The 23899-nt window shown below is 37.6% G+C and overlaps 2 protein-coding genes across 3 annotated transcripts; one reads left to right on the top strand and one right to left on the bottom strand.

Moving 5' to 3' along the window:
- Positions 1-1990: 1990 nt before the first annotated feature.
- LOC306774474 (broad substrate specificity ATP-binding cassette transporter ABCG2-like) lies at positions 1991-11999 on the top strand (the record flags this gene model as incomplete). Its single annotated transcript, XM_079264517.1, has 15 exons — positions 1991-2202; positions 3241-3300; positions 4254-4368; positions 4786-4938; positions 5067-5224; positions 5751-5902; positions 6056-6154; positions 7520-7767; positions 9030-9112; positions 10188-10277; positions 10400-10521; positions 10624-10778; positions 11226-11315; positions 11641-11753; positions 11852-11999. 15 exons carry the CDS (start codon positions 1991-1993, stop codon positions 11997-11999), a joined length of 1998 nt encoding a protein of 665 aa, XP_079120643.1.
- A 1497-nt stretch (positions 12000-13496) lies between these two features.
- pkd2 (polycystic kidney disease 2) lies at positions 13497-23260 on the bottom strand. 2 transcript variants are annotated; one of them, XM_079264516.1, is made up of 15 exons: positions 22341-23260; positions 21836-21949; positions 20066-20199; positions 19391-19641; positions 19070-19294; positions 18627-18855; positions 18362-18532; positions 18093-18274; positions 17850-17970; positions 17662-17760; positions 16285-16406; positions 16034-16151; positions 15767-15927; positions 15023-15170; positions 13497-14322 (listed from the first exon to the last, which is right to left on the bottom strand). In XM_079264516.1, exons 1-15 carry the CDS (start codon positions 22762-22764, stop codon positions 14113-14115), a joined length of 2709 nt encoding a protein of 902 aa, XP_079120642.1. In that variant the 5' UTR covers positions 22765-23260; the 3' UTR covers positions 13497-14112. The 2 variants fall into 2 exon arrangements, with proteins under 2 accessions (XP_079120642.1, XP_079120641.1); XM_079264515.1 differs by having other exon boundaries at positions 15767-15930.
- Positions 23261-23899: the final 639 nt, after the last annotated feature.

Here is a 23899-nt window from a genome sequence, read left to right on the forward strand (position 1 = left end):
GTGTATACTGAAAAAAAAAATCTTGTTTTAAATCTTAACACTGAAACTTTTTTCACTCTCCATTATTTATAACAATATATATAACAGCCAGCTGGATAAATGAAATATAATCCAAACTAAAGCGCCTTGCCGTGTTGAAATGGATCCTACAACCAGAACGGACTGAGTAAACTATTGACATAACAAAATGCAAAATCCAACTATATCTAAATGGAATAAACTGTTTAGCACCTCTGATAAATCAGTGAAACTGCTAAATTAGCTTTCCAGATTTGATGGCAACACACATCTTTCATATACAATCTCTGGTTTATCATAGCGGTTAAGTTTGAGTCAGTTTCATGTTTTATTAAATCCTTCATGGTTGTATCCATTTTTCCAAGCATGATGCCGTGTATTTTACTTTAATCTCATATATGCAGTGTGTCTAAATGCAGTGATCTTCTGTCCGTGTAATATTTTAAACAAAGGTTAAAAACCCCCATCTGAAGTTTTAATGCCTAGTTATCTGGTAATTAAAGGGTTACTCCACCGTGCAGCTTAGTGGGGTTGAAGATAAAGGTGTCTGTCCCCAATGGGCTGATGTTATTCGGACTGCGCTATTTTTCTGTTCTGTTACTCTCCTGCAGCTGCCTTGTTGCATCCTTGTTACTGCTGAGCGGTAAGTTATTTGAACCCAGACTTTGCAACAACATCATATCATTTATTAGGATTTTCTCATCTGATTTTGCTTATAGAGCACAAGTATTACTTGATTTGTTGAGTGTTGGAGCAAAAACCAACTCTTGACTAACTGCATTTCACGAGACTGATGAGACTTGTGCAAGTCGCAGGTTTAAAATCAAAGGTGTGGAATAGTGGTGGAATAAGACACAGGAGCAATGTGCATCGTAGACCTCTATATTCATTGTAAATTATTGCTTTTATTATGGCTAATATTTGATTTTGGATATTAGAAATGTTTAGCTAATGCAATTCAACTAAACAAAAATACTGAAGACTTTCTCTAAAAAAAATAATAAATGACTAAAAGAACCAGGTACCTTAACTATTGCTTTAATTCTCTGTGACTTTGATTCTTAGAAAAGCTCAGCTGCCTTTGAGATAAAGGTAACAAAATAATTAACTCTTCATATAGTGGTATTAATATAGATTATTTCTATCATGTTGGACATTTGGGAATACATTTATTAAAGATATCATTGTTATTGAAGACTTTTGTGTGCTTCACATTGAAACCTGCATGTCTTGAAAATATTTCCAGAGTTAAATGAACAAATTTCAAGTCTTGCTTGTCTTGTATAAATTTCCATCTTCATTTGTATTTTTCTTTGCACATCCTTGAAAGTTTAACATTGATTGAAAATAGCAATATAAATGAGATCAGTGTGAACTGTTGTGACCTCGGACTTAAACAACATCAGCTTATTAAAGCATTTGTTGTCCTTAACACAAATCTCACACAAAAAGTAAAAAGACACTAAATGTTATCAATGTTGGTTTTGTTTTTTTAGACATTTAGAGGTAGCTGTACTTGTGAATTTATCATCTTTGCTGTATTTTATTAAGATACTTATTTTACTCTTCAAAAACTCAACTGGCTAATGTTGCAACTTTTCAAATGTTGTGAAATAAATAATTATCCAGCAGTCTACTGATACATAAATGTTGGACACCAGAAGGAGTCACATATTCTGTGAAAAATTATGGCACTTTACCTTCAACATAAATGCAGCTAAAGTTTTTTTGTTTTATTTCTTAGCTTATGCTTTTGGATTTCCTTTCAGCAGAATTTTGGAGCAAGAATTTCCTGCTGTAAAAGAGTTTTTTGTACGTTTGCATTAATATTGCTGTAGTATTGTCAGAGTACTTCCATCATAGCATGCACGGCAGGTTAAACTGTAGTAAAGTGATTATTTTTTTGTGGGTGGGATCATATTCAGAAACAAATCAATCTTTTGTTTTGGCAGGGAGCAAGCCGTAAAACATCATGGAGAGAGCTATTCACATCAACATTGGCATGATAGAAGACGTCGGCGCCAACGGGGTTGCTGGGTCACAGACTGGTCCAGCTACAGACTCTAAGAATCAGCCGTGTGGTTCAGTTGTGAGCTTCCACAACATCCAGTACAAAGTGAACATGATGAGCGGCTTCTTCTGCAAAAGGAAAATAAGTCCCAAGGAGATACTGATGGACCTGAGGTGAGGTTTAAGACATGCGCATTGTCTTATTTTTTCTATCAGTGGTAGTTTTCAGTCTACACCTGCCATCCCTCTCTCAGTACTCACACTGAAATGCATCCTAAAATATTGTAAAAGCCAGAACCGATGGGTCTTAGATGTCCTTTCTGTAATTATTATTAGTAGTAGTTGTATTTATATGCATTTACACAGTAATTTGAATGTGTTAAATCACTGCCTTTATATGGCACTGAACTGATGCTTTTAAATAACTAATGATTTAGATGCTTTTAGTTGGTTGACTTTTTCAAAACAAATAACTTTTTTACTGAAAATGGTTATTTATTACTGTAATTCTTTGTTAACCTTTAGTTTTTTGTTACACTTAAATAACAGTAATTATTATGTCAATTTCACCGTATAATGCTGATTTTGTACTTGTACCGGGCAGGAGATAGGTGAATAGGTTGTAATGAAACGCTACTGGCATTTCCCATGAACAAAATAATTATTAACTTCCCACCAGTGTTTGGGCCTTTCCCTGCCACACTGTTAATTATATGATATTACACATGGGTTCTTGCATATAATCTCTCTGATGCACTAAAGAGAAGCCTGCCAGGGAAGCGAATTAAACAGCGTCAGGTGATCCATCTCAACGCTTTCATTCAGTCTTTTAATTTCATTTTATATCACCGACTCTTTGTGCTACTTTTATGTAACTGCTATTTTTGAGGTCAAGGTTTTATGTGTTGTCTTTTTTTCGTGCATGGTCTTTGTGAGCACCTTTCATTAAATGTTCTTAATATCTGAAAAAGCTGCAAAAAAAATCCTTTCATGAACATTAGAGGGGATGTTGTGGGAAATGTATTGGTTAATGTGTCCTCAAACCACTTTTAAACCATTTTGGTTCACACCTTTCATGTTTGTATAAAAATCTAAGTTCATTTGAAATCACGGCAAAAAAGACTATTGTGTACATATTTATATTTACTTACAATTTGTGTGTGTGTGTGTGTATGTGTGTGTGTGTGTGTGTGTGTGTGTGCATTTATGTAGTGGGATAATGAGACCTGGATTGAATGCGATTCTTGGACCAACTGGAAGTGGAAAATCTTCGTAAGTACCACACTTCAATCACATGACATACCTCATCTGGTTTTTGTTGTTTTTAATGTGAGGGTTTTTTTTGTTGTTGTTGTTCAATTTGTGTGTGTTTCCAACAGAGATGAGGGTACAACTCTATCCTCTATTCTTCTAATTTAGCTCAAACATTGTGAGAAAAAAATAGTCAGCGAACTTGATGATAATGGGAAACAATGAAGCTGGGAATCCTGAACATTTCTGTTATTTATATATTTTATCACACAAGCAGAAGATTCATCTGATCAGCACATCATAAACCAAATTAACCCTCTTTCTGACTTGTGTGTGCCTGCTTTAAAATATGACTTGCCCCTGTGCATTTACTGCTTTAGAAGACATGACATCAGCAAGCTTAGTGGTCAGGAAGGAAGTCCAATGTAAAACACACTTCTCAGACATGGTGTGGGCAGATTCTTAACTACTAAGAAAAACAATTATCAGCATAACTTTTCATCATCAATAGTATGGTTCATGTAAGAGTATCCAGAGGGACAAGGCTGAGAAATAAGTTAATAAATGCACCCTTCAGGCCTTCAAGCAGAGCTGCACAGAAATCAGACACGGTTCTGTTGTAAAGATCAATGCATGGGATCTTTAGACAACCAGTCGGTAAATGCTGCATTCAAGTATAAAAGTAAGAACTCTGCAATGAAAAGTCAAAACATGCAACACAAGCCAGAAATGGAGAAATCCACTTTCAAAAAATCTGAATATTTAAAGATGGACTGTGGTGAAGAGGAAAAACATTTTTATTGTGGACTTGATGACTATTTACAGTAGAAGATAGAGGTACCATGTCCAGGCAGGTCAAGAGCATGCATTCCTAACGGTATGAGGGTACTTCTGCAGTCAGGATTGCAAGGAGGATTATATTGAAATACTGTTCTCACTGTGGTTGATGTGTGTCTTCTTGTGTTTCTTCTAAGATTCTTGGATATCCTGGCTGCAAGAAAGGATCCTTTAGGTCTCTCAGGGGAAGTACTTATTGACGGAGCACCGCAGCCTCCAAACTTCAAGTGCCTCTCTGGCTACGTGGTCCAGGTGAATCCATAAAAGCCACATAACAGTTTTCAATTGGAAATTAAGTGAGGAGCGAGTTCAGTTCAGACCTGACATGTCCATTTATATTGTGTTTTAATACCACAGCTACATAGTTAACATTTTTTGCTTTTTTTTTCCACAAAAAAGAAAATCACATAAAAACAAAGAAATCTGAAAGTTAACACTTTATTTTTAAAGGTGATGTTTAACAATTGTATGTTTGACTCCTGTATCACACACATATGGTCTTTTTAAACTGTTAGTAATACAAAAAAAAAACCCTGCAGAGTAGTTTTAGCAGTAGTTTCTAGTTGTCAATCACAAACCACAAGCTGTGTGCATCACACCTCTGTGGGGATAAACAGTTTTATATAAAAATGGCAGACAAGTAAAATGAAGCATTCGTCTCCCTACCAGGAAGATGTGGTCATGGGCACCCTCACTGTGAGGGAGAATCTACGTTTTTCTGCAGCGCTCCGACTCCCCAGCTCTCTGCCACAGAGTGAGAAGGAGGCTCGAGTCAATCACCTTATTAAAGACCTGGGTCTCACCCAAGTGGCTGACTCCAAGGTAGAAGCTCACCAGTTGTTCACCTGGCGTCTCTATTATTATTGTGACGCATGGGAATCAGATTAGATGTACTCATCTAATCTGATTCCCATGTGGGGGATTTGTTGTTTTTGTTTTTGTGTGTAAAGGTGGGCACACAAATGACCCGGGGGATCTCAGGAGGAGAGAGGAAAAGAACCAGCATTGGCATGGAGCTGATTATTGATCCTGCTGTGCTGTTTCTGGACGAACCGACCACAGGGCTGGATGCTAGCACTGCAAACTCTGTCCTGCAGCTGCTGAAAAGGTATGACAATCAGAATCTTTCTTGGTTCTGTTTTACTTCATTATGGATTGTTTTCAGACACAAGTTTTCAGGTTCTTGATGCTATCTGAATTTATAAATGAAATGCATGCTTCAGTCTAAAATGTGGTGTTCAGTTGATGCTGTAGCCACTGCTTCTCAACATTTCCAGCTTTCTGACTTGCAAGAAGTAAACTTATATTTACTCTGATCATTATTATTGAGTGTCAACATGCTTTTTATTCAAATTGTGTCATGGCCAAATGTTTTTCTGTTTCATGTTAATGTTTTCAACCATGAGTTTACAATTACAATTTCTAATGCTCTTTGCTTTGTCTTCTTTTTTTAACTACCTCTGACTATCATGGTTTCTGCCGTAGAGGAGTTTAGATGAAACGCCATTCAACAGCCATTAAAAATAATAAAGGATTGATCGCTGGAATCCCAAAGAAAATGTTTAATTCAAAGAATTTTACAAGTATTTTTAAGTATTACAAAAAACAAACTCTAATTTCTGTGTGTTTTACAGAATGGCCAGTCACGGAAGAACTATAATCCTATCCATCCATCAACCTCGTTATTCCATCTACAAATTGTTCGACACTCTGACCATGTTGGTTAATGGTAAAATGGTGTACCACGGACCAGCACCAAATGCTTTGGACTACTTTGCCAATATTGGTGACAGAGCAAAAGATTATTATCATATTGTGCATTTTGATTGTGTTTGTGTGCATTTACAGTGTTGCTGCTCTTGCTGAAAAGAACAACCTTGTTGGTATAGCACTGGATGTGTGTTGGTACTAACCAGAGTTATTGTAATTGCTGTTCCAGGCTATCCATGTGAGCCTCACAACAACCCCGCTGACTTCTTTCTGGATGTCATAAATGGAGACTTTACTGCCACAATGACCAAAGTACATAATACTGAAGGTAACTTGAAGAAAACTGAATGTTCATCAAATAAGTGTCAGGATTTTATCATGTCTGTCACTACCCAGTATGACTTGCTGGCCGGCATGAGTCTCATATGATCAAGTTTGAATTTTTCATGCCTACAAGGGAATAGTAGCAACTAGCAGGACTCACAGAAACAATGGAGGATGTTGACATAGAAAGGAGGCAATAAAAGAAAAGTCCTGTAGAAGTAGGAAACACGAGGAGCAGAACTAACAAAAGGCACAAAGGAAAACTGACTGTTTAAAAACAAGATAGAGGACACAAGACCGAAAACTAAAGGCAAGTTTATTTGTAGATTATATTTTATGTTCAAGACCATTAAACATGCTTCACAAGAAACATTAAAAGCATTAACAGATAGTGCAAAGAAGGCATTAAAAGGTTGTAAAAGGCAGCAACAAATATCACTATAAACTCAGAGAAAAAAGATTAAATTACTAATATCTAAAAAAAAAAGACAAGTTAAAAGTTACCTTGCAGATCAGAACATTTAATGATTAAATTTAAATGCATTGTATTTGAACTTTTTAAATGTTGTTTTTACCTGTTTTCTGTATTTTGTGTTTGGTGAGAGTTTAATCTCCGCTGGCACTTTGTTCCACTTGTTTTCAGCATAACAGCTAAACGCTGATTCTCCATGTTTAGTTTGAACTCTGGCCCGGACTAGTTGTAGTCTAGTGTAGTGTAGTCCTTGGATCTAAGAGTTCTGCAGGGTTTATAGTCTATGAACGTATCAAATGTATTCTGATTTGTAAACAATTAATTTACAAATATGGTATAAAGACCATACTACCACAGAGAGACAAGAACGAAACCAACAACCCACAGACATTACATCAAACCCTGCCATGCACTTCAGGCAGCCCCTTATGTTGGGTAGCATTTAACTAAAAATGGAATACATAGACTTGAATGGGCTACACTAATGCTAAAATGAGGTTCTTTTGCGTTTAGATAACAAATAGCAAAATGCAGATGGAGTCCAATAGCACCTACTTAAATTCTTCAACAAACCCAGCAGGATCATTTACATTGGACAAATGTGAAATTGTTGGAAAACTCCATGTTGGGAGAATTTTTTAGCCCATTTTTTTCTGACATAGTCCCAGCATAATAGATAAGTTGATGGAATATTAGGTAGTGTTCTCCACCCTTTTCCATTTAAGCATACTACATCGAATTGAATTGAATTGAATTGAATTGAATTGAATTGAACTGAATTGAACAACAACAAAAATAAAAAGTCTTTGTTTTTTTTTACAAAGTATTGTTTTTCAAAGTTGTTTGGGCATCTGTTGCACTGTTAAGATCTCATTAACCTCTTCTATTCATGGACAGTTTTGGACTTTGAGCTTGGGACTGCCAGACAGAGTATCGAAGAGCATCTTGTAGAGGAGTACAGGAACAGCAGCTACTCCGGCGACACACAAGCTGACCTAAAACGCATCGTCCAGAATAAAGAATGCACATCTCGTACAAAATTTCGCACCATCACCTACAACAGCTCCTTCTTTCACCAACTGCGATGGGTTTTTCAGAGAACCTTTCAGAACCTCATGTTGAACCCTCAGACATCTGTGGCACAGGTGAGCATCTTCATAAAGACATACTCACTCACTGACTCACTGACTCACTCACTCACTCACTCACTCACTTACTGACCCTGTCACAGGTTAAAATACATTGTATTCTTCAGTTAATCTGCCTTTCTTTTCAGCCCTTTGAAGGGGTCAGATTAATGCTCTCATTAGCACCTCATGGCTGCAAAATGCTGTTAGATGTCTTCTCACTTTAGGAATTATTAACAGCTAATTGGCCCTAAATAAGTCAAAATAATCCTACAAGAGGTGCTCTAGGCAGTGTGGGGGCCATAATCGGCTTTGGTGACTGTTGTGACCCCACTCCTGCCTCTTTGCGCCCAGATCTGTACTGATATCATATCTGGCAAAAGCCCCTTGGCCTAGGTCTGAAAGTCATCACATGATGGCATCATGACCTAACCCTCCTCGCTGCCTTGCTTCCACATGAGGGGCTGAGGGGAATGAGGTGAAAAAGGCTCAACCTTACTGGATTATCCCCTCACCCTGGGAACCGCATAGTCCCATCATAATCTGTACAAGTTAGGCTCAAAACTTGTGTCGCTTTCACTCTTTTGAGCAGTATCAGAGGCTGAGCGTTGTATACACTCGACCCATGATCCCCATTGACGGCATTTTCTGCAATCATGAGAACGACTGCACTGCGTGCAGCTATTTTTGATTTTCTTCCATGTATTAAGAACTTTCTTTGAGGTCAAAAAGATTAGTTTATATTAATTTCTCCAATAGTTCTTTTGCTGCTGTATAGAAGCAAAGTTGTTGGGAGTTTTTAGAGGAAAAGGTTTTGGGGTTTGTAGGACTAGGGAATTTCAGGCAAACTATATACTATCAATAGTCTTTGCTGGCATTTGCGAAACAGGCCGAAGTGGTGCAACGACATGTTAGTGGTTGTCGTATGAATCAAAATGAGTGTTCATCATTTTTTCAAACCTGAAGGGAAATGATGAAATTCTAAACTATGCCAATGTCATCCATTTGACACATCCTATTTGGACTTGCCAGCGTTTTAATTTAAGCCCACTTCTATAGTCTATAGTCATTCAGTCTTCTGTAGTCATCTGCGTTTTGTCTCATTGTCAGTTGATAACCAAATCATGTAAAAGTTTATTTGTGGATTGAATATTGCATTTTAACATACAGTAAGACAACTGCATGTCACTGACAGTGAAGAATGTTTTTTAAAGAAATAAGGCAACGTTATGAAACACTGAACTAAAGGGATGCATAGCCTCTGTGTTTTATGCATGCAGGTGGGAGTCAACATTTTCCTTGCACTCATCGTAGGAGCCATTTTCTTCAGGGTGAAAGATGACCAGAGTGGCATCCAAAACAGGTGAATGGACTGGTCAAACACACCTTGAAGTCACATCATATTACCTGACACAAGACTTTATATAACGTGACAGTGCAGCTGCAAATATTGTAATATTATGTCTTTTCACCTCAGTACTGAACTAAATAGTCAGGTTTCAGATTTAGTACTTAATCGTGCACCACTGTGTTAAGGTTAAATCAGTGGTTTCTTTTTACAAGTAGTGTGAAAAGAAGAACAATTCCTACATTTTTAATCCTCTAAACCTATATTTGTGAGGCACAACCTGGTACTTAGTGAGCTCCTTCTTTGTTTCTGTGCATGGTTCAGGGGAATATAAAGATCTAATGCCATTATATTCAAGGTCAGTGCACAGACAGCGTGGCAAACAGCAATGCATTTAGCTTAAATATAGCAGATATTTAACTTTTTTTTTCTTTTTCTGTCAGCTCCAGATTAAATGTCAGCAACACAGGAAAGCTATTTAACAAAATGTCAATTAAATCTCACCTCATTAATTAATCATAGGATTGGATTAAATCTCTATATATACACTATATTGAAAACCTTTTTTTAAAAAAAAAAAAAAAAAAAAAACTTTAAAAAATATCATTTAAGATTTGACAGTCTTTTTTTGTAGTATAAAGAAAGAATAAGCTTTATCTTTTTTGTTAAGCTTTTAGTGAAAAACCTTTATATGCTTTAATTTGTAGTTTATTTTAATTTATTACTTTCTTAATCTTGTGTTAAATCTGTTTTTCTTATTCTGTCTGTTTTGTTTTGTTCTGTTTTTTTTTTAATTTACTTTATAATTACTTATTAAAACATATTTATTTTATTTGCTTATGAAGTTGTTTTAAAATTAAACCCATTTAATTTACTTTATTTTATTTTTTGGCATTTTATTTTATAGTGTTTGAATTGCACTGAACACCATGAACTGAGATAAATAAGACATGCCCTATGCCCAGATGACATCACTATGTAAAATTGGACCTGCTTTATTATCTGGGTTATGAGGTGAAGACGTTGCTGTAAAAATGTTGTGATGTTCAAACGAGATCTGCTGATTATTTTGGTTTGTGGTTTTCTGCAGGATGGGTGCCCTCTTCTTCATCACGACCAACCAGTGTTTCAGTACTGTGTCTGCAGCTGAGGTCTTCATCGTAGAGAGGAAACTGTTTGTGTATGTACTCAGGCAGGATAATTTTCAGTCCTTTCAAAAAAAAAGAAAAAGCTGCAGCATTGTTGGGCATCACAGAACAATTCAGTATAAATCTAAATAATTTACGTGTCATCTTGCGACAGACACGAGTACATCAGTGGCTACTACAGAGTATCTGTCTACTTCTTCTCCAAGATCCTGTCAGACATGACCATGCGCACCGTCACATCTGCTATTTTCAGCTTCATCGTCTATTTTTTGATTGGTAAGAATCACAGGTCAACGAGTTAATTGAATTTTTGAGTTTTTGATTTCTGGATGCATAAATCTGGTCTGCATTCAGTCTAATAAAAATCTGTGCACACAGGGCTGAAGTCCAGCGTAGAGGCTTTTCTTGTCTTCACGTTGACAGTGATTCTGGTGGCCTACACAGCCACTGCCATGACAATGGCCATCTCGGCTGACCAGAGCATTGTGGCTCTCGCCAACATCTTCATGACCATTACTTTTGTCTTCATGATGGTAAAAAAAAACTTTAGTGGCAATTAATCTGGAGGGGAAATTAACAGCTATAAATATATGAATAAAATCTGTGACTGTCGGAAAACATTCACATCTGTGTACTGAGTAAGTAACAACAGCCAGTTTCAATAACAAGGTTGCCTAATAAAGGCTTCAGTCTACATCAGGGATGTTCAGCATGGTCCCACGTGGGCTGAAGCCTTGCAGGTTTTCAATGTGTCCCTTAACCAGAACACCCGACTTACACAATGATTCATTGTGCAGAAATTCATAGGCTGTTGGAGCCATTTAATTTGAAGCAGGGATACACTGAAAACCTGCAGGGCTGCAGCCCTCATGGGGCCGAATTGAGTCGCCTTGTTCTACAGGAAAAGGTTCCTGTGAGTCAATGCTGCTACCTGCTGTGCGAGCAGGTTCCTATGTTGACATTTCGTTTTGTTTTTTTAGATCTTTTCAGGCCTCTTGGTGAACCTACCCAGCATCATGGACTGGTTGGCTTGGCTGAAGTACTTCAGCATCCCTCGTTATGCTCTTGCAGTGAGTGAAAACTAAAAATGTTCGCATTTTCTATGAAAGAAATCAGCAAGCCGAATGAATGTTACCACAAAATCTTTTACATCCTCAAGGATTTTTCTCTCTTTTTTTTTTTTTCCTTTTGCTGAGGTAAATCACTGCACTATGCTTAACACTCGTGTACTGTATACACAGAACCTTAGACATCTTACATGGACCAATAACTTCTAAAGCTGTCCTGTAGTATCTGTTACCAAGACGTCAGCGTAAATCATTTTGGCCTTGCGATCAATAGATGAATCGATAGACATAGATGTTCATCTCAGCCTTTTGTGCTGTCTATGTTCAGGCCTTGAAGATAAATGAATTTGTGGGTTTGAGATTCTGTGAGGAGCCTGTCAGCCTGCGAGTCAATGTGTCAGCAGCGACAACAAACTGCACGGTGAACACAGCTGGCCAGATGTGAGTAGACCAGCATGCATACTCCAGCAGCGCTTCATTAGTTCACAAGTCATCCTTGTTTTCTGATGGCTGACCAGTTTGACCATGCCTCGTTTCAGATGCACAGGAGAGCAGTACCTGGACTACCTGGGAATAGAGTACAGTCCATGGGGATTGTGGGAGAATCAGGTGGCTTTGATTGCCATGATGATTATATTCCTCATCATTGCCTATCTGAAGCTCCGCTACATCAAAAAGTTCACTTAGTGTGTGGCTGGAAATTCTTCATTTTGTTTTGGTAATCTCCACAAGTGTCTCGGTTACTGTCTACCTGTAGTTTAGTAGTAAAGATCAGAAGTAGCTCTGCTATTTTTAAAGCTAGCCAACTGAAATATTTCTTTTGATAGTTGCAGCCTCAAATGTAAAAAAAAACTAACAAAAAAAAAACAACAACTTTTTTTCAGCCACTTTATAATGTCTAATGTGAAACTGAGAGTGGTTAAATTTCAGCCACCAATGTGAACGGTGAAAGTATTTGGTTACAGGTGCTTGGAAAGTTAAATTACATACTTACCCTTTGTTGTTAATTAATCCTCTCAATTTTGCAAGTTATTAACTTGGCAGGAATTAATTGGACAATTTTTTTTTTTTGACCTCACTGCAGCATGAAGGTGCCGCAGATCAGTGAAAGGTTAAAGCACTTCCACAGGTTATTTTTACTGTTGCTCATACAGTGACTTTGTCCATGTATATCAGACCTAAATCATTTGTTCGTGTAGAATGTTAGAACCATGTAAAATACATTTTAGTTTCCTTAGAAATGTTCAATACATTTATACCAATGCAGATTTTTTTCCCCACAGCAATTATAAACATGTCCAACATAACCTTGATCTCGGACGGCTTTATCTTTTATTTCCTACTCATTATTGTTAACATGCACGAGCCAGGACGCACAGATGAACGTCATGTCAAAGACCCGATACCAGGGGTGTTTTTGGTGTCAGTATTAAAACATTTTTTTAGCCCATATAATTATTTAGTTTAATATTATAACTGTAATTGTAAAATAAAATGCAATTTTCAGTGTACTAATTTTAGTCTAACATGAGACCAGATAAAAAATGACTTATTACTAACCATTTAAATTTATTTGAATCATTCATATTACATGTTTACTAAAACAAACTCAAGTTAAAGCAACACCAAAGTTATGATTCAGATTCTCAAGTGTTTTTGCAGAATTGCTTTAAGTTGACTTCTTTGAACAGATGTAAGCTGTAATTGTCTTATTTTGTCACCAACTGAGCAGGTAAAAGGTCAGGAACTTATGACTTTAGCTTTTCTTCCTGCAAAGTTATTTCAGAGGCTTTCAAAGCAAATTAAGGTGAATAACTAAAGAAATCTGTCAGGAAGGGAGGAAACGTTGGGAGTAGCTACTTTAATAATGGCTTTGTACATTTAAAAATAACAATAAATGAATAAAATATACCTCTTATGAGCTTGAAAATGTAGCATTAGAAGAAATCAAGAGGTGGATGGTCACAAAAACCTCAAATTCTTCCAAATGCATTTTAGGAAAATTGCTTACACGTCCAGTTTGTGTATGGAAAGTTAACCTTGAGCCCGTTGATAAAGAAAGAAAAAAACATTACAAATTTTAATAACACTTTATTTAGTGCAACATATTGATAATTAGATTGTAACAAAAAAATGGTACAAGGAAAAAAAAAAAAAGAAAAAGAAATGCATGGGTTTCCCATGAATACCAGATGCACTCCAAATCGAAGTTTGTTTCAAGTTACAATATGTATCATAAACTCATAAGCTAGTTAATGTGAAGCTTAATTGGTGTACAGAAGATGAGTAAATATGACAGAACGTGTCATGCTTGTACCTACTGTTTGTTAAATAATGCAGAAATGATCAACAAAATTAACATTCATAAAAAATGTCCTTTGTTTAGATGCACTGATCAAAAGCAGGTGAGCATTCTTCTCATGTAAGATAAAAGTCATGCAGTGAACTGAGCAACTCTGAACATGCAACAGGCGTCTCATACTGTGATGAATGGATTTAACGAATGTAAAACTGTTTTTCTACAAACCTAATTGTTCTGCTTTCATTGTTTTATTAAAGTAATCACTTTTGAATGGACAAATGAAAGAACAGTCAGATTTGGACTTAGCTCCCTCTCAGTGCATTAAATGTCAAGTAATTTAAACATCTTCAGAAAGTCTTGTACTTTTCTTTTCATGGACCTTTTTTTTTTTTTTTGCAAAAACTGTCCCACATCTGAAGTTTCTTGTGCTGCTGCCGGGAATTTTTCCAATAGTTTCTTTCCAGAGTGGAGTATTTTTTTTTTTAGCATGCCAAATCCTTACACATGGGCGCTACCATTGGTACTCATTTCGAGGCCCTCTGTGGACAGGGAGGAGGGAGGTCGAGGCCGTAGGCCGACAGGAGTGGCCGGCTGAGGGTGGCTGACCTGTGAGACCATATCATCAGACTCCCAGCGCTCCAGTTCCTCCCTCACAAGCCTTTCCATCTGCTCTCTGTGAACGTCTGTGTCCCGTCCCAAACGCTCATCCTGAAAAACAAACATATTAAGTGTACAATATCTCTATGAACATAACAACCTAAGTTAACAAGTTGCACCAGTATAATATGGGTCACCTGCGGCTGCAAACACTTTATATGCACTAAATGTAGCAGCTTTTACTCAGTGCATGTGTGTGGGTGTGTCTGTGCTGAAAGAGCCTATAGTAACAGAAAGTAACTTTACAGATGCATTGCAGAGTAATAATCAGCAACATGTAACATGTATTATTATTATTATATTATCTATTGGAGGTGACGTATGTCTGGAGAATGTAACATCCATACATCTTCTGTCTGAGGGGACAAGCTTTCTAAAATCCTGTTATAACAGCAAAAACGTCTTTATGTAAGAAATTTAAGAAAGAAAGCAGATTTTTTTCCCCAATTCAGAGCAGGACATTTATTATACAATGCTGGCCTATTTCTTAAAAAGCTAATGCCATGAACTTATCATTTTCCAGTTTACAAGTCCATAAAACAATAGTTATTTTGTATGAGTTGACCGATGAGTATAACATCCAATAAATCACAGCTTTTTTCCAATCTTAAATCTTAAATCTTAAATGTTCCACTTTGAGCACCAGCTACTTACTGTGTACTGTTTGAGCACTGATCTAGTGATTAATACTTAGTAGTAGGTAGTGTATGTATGTGGGTGGCTGTGTGTGTGCACATCCACTCCATCTCACCTCCATAACTCCATCAAGCAGCCTGCCCAGCACATCTCTTCTTTTAAGTTTAGCTCTCTCCATTCCTTCAAGTTTCACAATCACAGCATCTATCTTGGAAACAATGCTGCCGATAGAGTGCTCCATCCTGTCCACACGTCTCACAAGCCTGCCAGACAAATGATAATAAGGATTACTATCGTGTTAAATATGGCGTGCTACTCCAGTCTACTCTGTGCCTTAAAAACTTGTAACTTATCTCATTTAAGAGATCTATAAACGTAAATTATGTTGATATTTTTTTCTATTTAAACAGCAAATAAATGGAAATGTATAAAGATCTAGTTTTGTAGTTACATTTCAAAGAAAAAGAACAGACATTTTCTTTCAGTTTTTTTACTTTTCAGTCTTTTTACTGAAAATAAATCTGTAAAAAGAGTGATCAGTAATTAATCACTTCCTTAAATGTTTTATGTTTTTGTTCTTTGATTTTCACAGAAACATCGTTTTCTGTCATTCCGGCATACATCAATTTAAGCAGGTGAAATGTGATGTGATTTTCTGATTACGTCAGATTATAACCATCTACTTTATCAATACATCAAGATCACATATTTTTGCTATTGATTGAGTTTAGAAGAAAGGTTTATCTGATAAACCTCTGCGTCATGTCCTGGGAATGTTCTGCATTATGATTTAGGCAATTATCATTAACTGACCGACCGTTATTGATTATATTTGGCATTAGGTGTGAAAGCTTCATACACTTGAAATTCTTCATAGGAGACACCCCCTGAACTGCTGCCACGACGACGAGAGCTGTGTCCGCTGTCTTCATCGTCGTCCTCCTCTGAGTCATCCTGGGTGCGAGGGAAGCTCCGCCCACTGCTGGGTCGAGTCAGCGAATTGCGCTCCAGATCCAAGTCCTCCTAGCATATGAGCAGAAACACACTGAGTGTCTGAAGGTGTCATGGCTTCCACATCCTGACTTTTGTTCAACATATTAAACAAGCCGATGGACTCGTGACTCACTCTCTCTTTCTCCAAATCATCCCTCATTTGCTGGTGTTCATGCTCTGTTAGCTCGGGTTCGCCATCTTGATCATATTTAGCAAAGATGGCCTGAATTTCTGCATCCGTGTGTCCCTTTCTGAGTAGACAAAGAAATGCAATACATGAAGACTGGCCATATTAACGAGATATTAAACAAACACAGACACAAACAAAGAATCGGCATTAAAAATGAGGCAATAACTTTAGGCATGAGTTCAGGTTTCAGTCACCCTTTTAGATCCTGACGGAGTTCATCAAAATTCAGTTTCCCTCCTGCTTGCCGCAAACTGTCAGAGATGTCGTCCACTGCTGTCTTCTTTAGTCTCAGCTTCATCAAAGCTTTGTTACAACCCTGAGGGAAGGAGATAGGAAAAACACTCCAAGTCACTTCTAAGCCTTAATAAACAGCTTTAGGGCACACAGACTGGGAACACGAGAGATTTGTCATTATGGGGGCCTGTTTTTAAACCAGAACCTTCTGCAGCTAAAACTGATATCTGTTGAAGGTCTCCTCCTTCCTTAACTTTTTTTATTGACTTGGAAAAAGAAAAACAAAAAGAAATCACGAAGACATTAAGGAGGTCTTGTATCATTTTGAGGTCAAATGTTTCATTCCGCTTAATGTGTCATCCTATTGCTTTACCTGTGTTTAAAAGGAATCATGATGGTCCTGCTTGCTTCCATGAAAACGAGGGAGTTTTATAGTTAAGTATTCACTCCTCCTATGATATTCTATCTTGGGGTTAATTTCTTTCTGGATCTTCGTGGTGCTTCTGAGGTGAATTTGGGAAATATTCCACAAATCTCCTGACTATTAGTAGTGTCAATAAACTGAAGGGTACCTCGGGTATTTATCTGCGTAACACCTCTTTAAAACACAAAAGAAAAACTGCTCAGGTTACTTTTTTAGCTTCTACATTTCCACAGTCACTCATCAAACATGACTTCATGACTTCCTACATGACCTGCCATCCTCTGATTTTCTTTGAAAGTAATGTGTTGGTTTTTTTTCTAAAGAGGCAATAACTACTCAGATGTTCCAGAACAATTTACTCTGACAGAGTAGCACATAACAGTGGCTTAGAGCAGGTTGTCCAGTGGCTGAAAGGTAGCTGGTTTGAATCCTGCTCTTCCAGTCAATCTGTCGTTATGTTGCTGGATAAGACACACCCTCTTTGTCTTGTGAATGAATGTTTTAGTTGGGGTCAGAGAAGCCGTTGGCATGCAACGGCTGCCGCATTTCCATCAGTGTGCCCCCATGTCAGCTGTGGCCACACCTGTAGCTTGCCATCACCACGTATGAATGAGGAGTGAATAAATAATGGATTCAATGTAAAGCACTTCAGGTGCCTTAAAAAGCACGACATAAATCTAGTCTATTAATATTATTGATTCTGACACTTCTGTAGTAAAATCACACATCTCAGCTTTCTTTTGAGTCCATCATTGTGCACCTTGCACTTGTGAAAACATACCTCATTTATTTATTTGGTATGTTATATTGGGACAAGAGACAGAAAAATAGGTCCTATCAAGAAGAGGCTAAATGCCCTTTTGGAGAAACCTCCAAAAAGTCTAAATCTGAAATTTGGTGGCTTTCTTAATACCTTCTTAATGAGGTCTGTCATTTCCATGTCAGACCTCTGCTGGGACATGTCAGCCTTCACCTCAGAGTATGTGTCGTTGATGATCGCCAGGAACATGTTCTGTAGAGAAGGAGTGAAAACATAGTACCTTGTTAAATAAGGGCATTTTAGTAACAAAAACAGACACACTGTGTGAATCCCAAACTCACCATCAGTATAAAGAAAATGAAGAAGACAAAAGTTGTAAAGTAAAGAGGACCAAGTACTGGATTTGCCTCCTCAATCTCTGAGAAATTAAAATCTCCCAGAATAATGCGGAACTGGGTAAATCTACACACACACACACACACATAAACACACACACACACACACAAAAAAAACAACATTAAACTTTTAAAGAAACAACAGAAAAGGCCATTTGTCAGAGTAGTTGCTATAGTGATTGCTCTTACACGCTAGCTTGGAAAGTGCTGAAATCGTTGACTTGAGTTCCAAATACCAGGTAGGCCAGCTGAGCATAAGCCAGAAAGATAATGAAGAACATGATGGCAAAACCCACAAGGTCCTTGGCACAGCGAGACATGGTGCTGGACAGCTGACTCATTGTCTTGTTAAAGTTGATGAATTTAAAAAGCTGGTGGAAGTGAGATATATATAAGTATCTAGATATATAAGTATCTGCTCAGGATATGATCTGAAACCAAAGGTGAACGATTCATACCTTTACCCATGCAAAAAAAACTATCACTGCAGCCATGTTGTTAAACTGGACTTGTAGGCTGGCCAAACGCTCAAAGCTGGGATGTGCGGTGTGGTTCTCCAACAGGCCTTTGAGCAGGTTTCTTGCCATGGCTGTTCGGGTTATGTTCATGATAATTGCAACAACACTCAGCTGGGAAAAAAGCAAAAGGCATTAAATGTTTGTTTAGAATAAAATTTACTTTGATTTAAAAGATATAATCACACAAATCATCTTTCCTACATACCACGACAATGAGAACGTCCAGGCAGTTCCACAGACTCTTGAAGTAATGGAGTCGGTGAATGTGGATTTCTAACACCTCCTCCACGACGTAGTAGAGGATGAACAGGCAGAATGTCACTTCACACACACCCACAAAATAGTCCCAGCTGGACACGTATCTTATCAGACGCACTGTTTGGAATTGCCAAGAGGTGAGAACACCACCGGTAGCAGGGAACTCCACCAGCAACCTGACAAACATGTCACAGTCCATTGAATATTGAAACTCAAACAAAAGTAACTTCAAGCTGATGCTGTCATTTTGTGTAGACATAATAGAAATAAAATGACTAAATCAACAATATGGTTCATAATAAGGAGGACGTGTCTTATCAATGATCAAAATGAGTGTTTATAGATGCCTCGAGTAATTCTGTAAATGGGTATGAGACTAATGACTCTTACCTGGAAATACAGAAAAGGTTTATGTTGCCGTTGTAGACAGAGAAGTCAAGAAAGACTGCTCTAGTGCCCCTGTCCAGCCACAGGTGGTCTTTGAGAAACTCCACCTGGATGGCTGACTCCTCTTTGGTTCGAGACAAGTCCTGGTAGTACCCTCCACCTCCATACTTAGACACTAGCCCCCAGTAACTGCTCCCATTCATTTCACTCTCTGGGGTGTACACCCACCTGTCAGACATCAAGAAGAAAAGATTCAGGATAAAGACCTCTGACCTTTAACTGATTTCCATGTTTAATCCAATTTATTAAGATGCATGGACATACGCCGTTCCATTGTTGGGGCCGAAGGAGGCTTTGTCTTCATTGCTTGGGGTATATATGTTGTAGCAGTCCTGCACCTCATCCCTCAGGTCCTCATGGACAAAGCAGGACTCGTTACGGACCTTCACCTGCCGAAGCCGTGGCACCCCAAGGAGGAGGTTCTCATAGTAGATAAGACTCTGATTCTCTGGCAAGCTCTTATTGTTGTACCACACCTCCCAGTACATCCCACTGAGGAAGGGCCCTTGTGTGAACTGAAAGCGTAATGCAGTGAAGATTATACCACAGAAGCACTGAGACATAACAAACAGCTTTAAATGTAATTACTGTGAAAAGGATTCATTTTAACCACATAAATCTTATTTTAAAAAAAATTATAAGGGCACAAGCACAAGCTTAGAAAAGGGTGAATCAGCTGGGGTTTTTTTCTAAAGAGTAGTGTCTATTTGGCATCTATGAATGTCACAGAACAGAATAGTTTCATAATAAATATATGCCCTGCTTTTTCTCTGTTTTAATCTTAATGTAATGTGAACCATATATTCATCGGCCATGCACATGGAGTAAAATATGTAAATTGGCAGGAATGTGTTTATTTGCCTTCCTCTTTCATGTTGCAAAACATTTGGAAACTAAAAGATATTATTCTTTGCTGATTATGTAAATTTTGCAGCTTACCTTCCAGAAATCCTCCATTGTGGAGAGGCTCCTGAATGTAGTGGGATCCCCAGCGGACAGTGGTGTGTCAAGGAAAAGCTGAGACATGACTTTGGTGTAATAGTACATGTTGGCGCTCACCATCCCATAGGTCACTGCAGAGTGCATCAAAAATACACAGATTACAGACAGTAGGCAGAAATCAATATTACAACAGTTATTCAATGGTCAGTAAGAATCATAACTTGCGTGCCTTATTTTTGTATATATGCACATGTGGTTTGGCAAGTTCACTGTACTTTCCCTCTCTCATGGGCATCACCATAGCAACATATTAATCAATTGATTCAGACCAGCTGGCTTTTAACAGGTGAATGAAAGAAAAACGCTGTAGCTTGACAACGGTTATTTAGCATAAAAAGTGCACCAAGGCCAACATAAAATAGTGCCTATACTTTAGCATATTTAGCAAGTTTTGTAAAAAATAAATAAACATTTGCTATAAAATGTTTAATGCGTAGGATCATGGTATAAGTGGATTAAAAAGCTCAGATCTGTGCGTTACACGGTTATAATGCCCGATCTGCGAGTGGTGTTCCTCCATGTCGTGCATTATAACCGTGTAATGCATGGTTCCTTGTTGTTTAATCATTACTTATAAGATGCTGGCTAAAAACACTTTATGTGCAAAAATACAAAGGCTGTTTTATAACCACTGATGAGCACAAAATCGAAACTCAAAATCTGATTAAATGGAGTTTTATTAAATCAATGTGTTACTATTCTCTCTGTCTTTTACAGTAGCTTGCACAGGAGAGGAAAATGTCTAAATAGTCAAGGGCTGCTTGGCAAAATGTGCCCTAATCATGCCTGCCAGAAAATCATTTCCTGATCCACCCTAAACCACAGTATGCCATTTTCACTGCTGCAGAGGAAGAAACAGGAGAAACTTTACCATTACTTTTCTAATCCCACAAGGTTTAATCCTTTGAGCCATGACAAAATATGGTCCTCAAATTTAATTTGTGAGAATTTAAGCCCCCTAACAAACACAGAAGACTAGATCTTTCATTGCCAAACTCATTTAGCTTAAACTACTGACACTGAGTATGGAAAGTAATGTTCCTGCTGCTAGTAGAGTGATCATTTTTTTAAAAAGCTTTCTGTGACATAATAAAATTATGTGACATTTAATTCAGTTAAACTCAACAATTTGGCACATTAGAATTAACTTTATGTTCATTAAACCATCTAAATTCCACCCAACTAATGCTGTATTTACATCACATGTCTAAATGCCATAGTGACTGTTAATTTGTTTGTCCATAACTAGTGCAGATTCTTGATATGGAATTACATAATATTGTATACTTTCATGCATAATATAAAACACATATGCATTTATCTATTTAACTGATAGCAAATAATGTCACAACATCCTGACACTTCAAATTCAAAAGGTTTTCATGTCAAGGCATCCTGACATTATCATGTAATTATGTCAATTATTAACTTTCTACTTTACAACTCAACAGCAAACTTATACTTCAGTTTAATATAAAAAATACAATTTGCAGTGTAAAAACACGAATTACAATAGTTAATTAATTCATAAATTTTTACATTTACCCCAATATTCACAAATAAAAATGTTCAATCCAAGACAAATCTTATTATTTTCCAGATTACCTCTCAATGCTCAAGCAAGCAACTGATCAATATTACATGCCCCAAATTTTAAAGTCAGAAAAACAAATCATAATTCTGACAGGTTTAGGGATGTATACTTACAGATGCAAATGGTGAGGAGGAATGCAATATAAGTGAGCATTTCTCTCATTACATTCCTGAGGTACCTTTCTCGGCTGCTGTCACTATCCTCCATCAGCTCTGTGCCCCACAGTACTGCGAAGAAAACAATAGTTTAAGAGGACATCAAAATATGGACAGAACATGCACATGAAGAGAGACAGTTATTTCAGTAAAATGTACTGTGTTCAAGACTTCAGTGTCCCCAAATATGTAACTACAGCACAGAGAAATCTCGTATCAGTTCTCCATATCAAATGTGTGTGTGTGTGTGTGTGTGTGTGTGTGTGTGTGTGTGTGTATACATTTGCTGGGTATAAGTTTGATGTTTTATAATTGATTAAAGAAGTGCAAAAAAATACCGTCAAAAATATATATCACCTCTGTAACTAAGATAGATAGATAGATAGATAGATAGATAGATAGATAGATAGATAGATAGATAGATAGATAGATAGATAGATAGATAGATAGATAGATGGCTTACTTCTGATTTTTTGGAGGATCTGTTTCATACAGCTGGGATGCCCATGTCTGTCTTGCTGCTGGGCATTCAGAGAGGGGCTCGGATACAGTCCTCCTTGAGGGATCTGAGTGCTGCTTTCCCCGCGGTTGAAGCTGCCGAGGCCGCTGCTGCAGCTGCTGCTGGAGGCCGTGGACACTGACCTCCTCCCGGGACTCGCTTGAGGCCAGTCTGCTTCCATGATCTCTTCCTCTGGTTCAAAACCCGGATTATCCCGGCTCCATGCCTGTCTAGACGGAGGAGACGGAGTCCCCGCGACTCCTCCAAGACCCAGGTCTTGATGATGGATGTTCTCCATCTCTATCCCCTCACTGGAGTCAACTTTGTGGGGTGACCTGCCATTCTGCTTCTGCGGTAGCTGCTGGGGTCTGACTCGAGATGAACTCATGGTCAACTTAACTTTTTACAGATAGCAAAGCATCTAAAATCGTCACTGTTACAAAAAAAAAAAAAAAAAAGTGGATTAAAGTTAAAACAGCTGGAGCATCGCCAGCGTTTCGTTTTAAAGTTGCCAACTCGGTTGCAGAACTTTTGAATACACCTAAAAGCTTACGAAAAATGTGTCAAATCAACAACTAAACTGCTCGTTTAGGCGTTATGGTGTGTGTAAAATTCACACAATAGTTCGTCCAGTTACAGCATCCAGCTCCTCATCGCCATGAGCTTTTAGTGTCGCCTTCAACAACAAACCGATTGAAAACTTTCCTCAGGCGAGCTTAAATTCCGTCTGAAATAAAAACTATATCTTCAGTTATAAAAAATGTCGTATGTGTCGCGTGTGCTGTTAGATATCTGCATTAGAAAGACGTCCACATAAAAATGTCGATATTAAGTAAAAAACAAAAAATATTTTCTTGCCCCAGAACAGCCATCTTGTTCTCGAACTGTTCTCCCAAAATTCTCCTTCTCATTTCGGGACTCAGGTTACACTAAAAGTCATGGCGTCGTAACCAAGGATGGAAAATACCTCCTTCAAAAGTCTTTTACAAAATTAAACTGACCTCATGCTCCTCACTGAAATGTTAATAAACTCTAGAGAAGTTTGCATTTCCAGTCTGCAAAAAATAATACTGGTGTGATTTTTGTTGTTGATTTAGATTATCGGAATTCAGTAGTATTGTTTTATTTGAAAAGTTTTTCTAAAGTTCTTTGGAGCTCCATTAAAGTGTCCATTAATTCTTAAATGTGTGTGTGTGTTTTAAGATATAACTTTTTTTCTTTTTTTTTTTAAAGATTATAAAGTTACATAACTTTTGTATGTTTGGATATATGGTTGTCATGGCAACAGGGCACTTGTTTTGGAGGAGTCAGGTGGAGCTTGATGACTATGGGACTGCACTTTTCATCTGAACCGGAACTTCAACATGGAAGGGTTTTAATGTCCCCAGTTACTGGAAACCTTGATGTATTTCACATATAGTAAAGAACACTTTCTAAACATGTGCAGTTTGACTTTTTACTGTGAAATGTTTGCACACTATTTGTAAAAATGTATTGTATCCATAGACTATAAATGTTTAACA

Source organism: Telmatherina bonti (assembly GCF_933228915.1).
Source record: "Telmatherina bonti genome assembly, chromosome: 3".
Taxonomy (NCBI): Eukaryota; Metazoa; Chordata; class Actinopteri; order Atheriniformes; family Telmatherinidae; genus Telmatherina; species Telmatherina bonti.

What these genes read in the sequence shown, in the direction of transcription:
- pkd2 (XM_079264515.1), bottom strand. Translation starts at nt 22,764, where the DNA reads ATGAGTTCATCTCGAGTCAGACCCCAGCAGCTACCGCAGAAGCAGAAT. An exon ending in GATCCTCCAAAAAATCAGAA is followed by an intron (nt 21,950 to 22,340) that starts GTAAGCCATCTA and finishes TTTTCTTCGCAG; the next exon opens with TACTGTGGGGCACAGAGCTG. An exon ending in CTCCGTCAGGATCTAAAAGG is followed by an intron (nt 16,152 to 16,284) that starts GTGACTGAAACC and finishes TTGTCTACTCAG; the next exon opens with AAAGGGACACACGGATGCAG.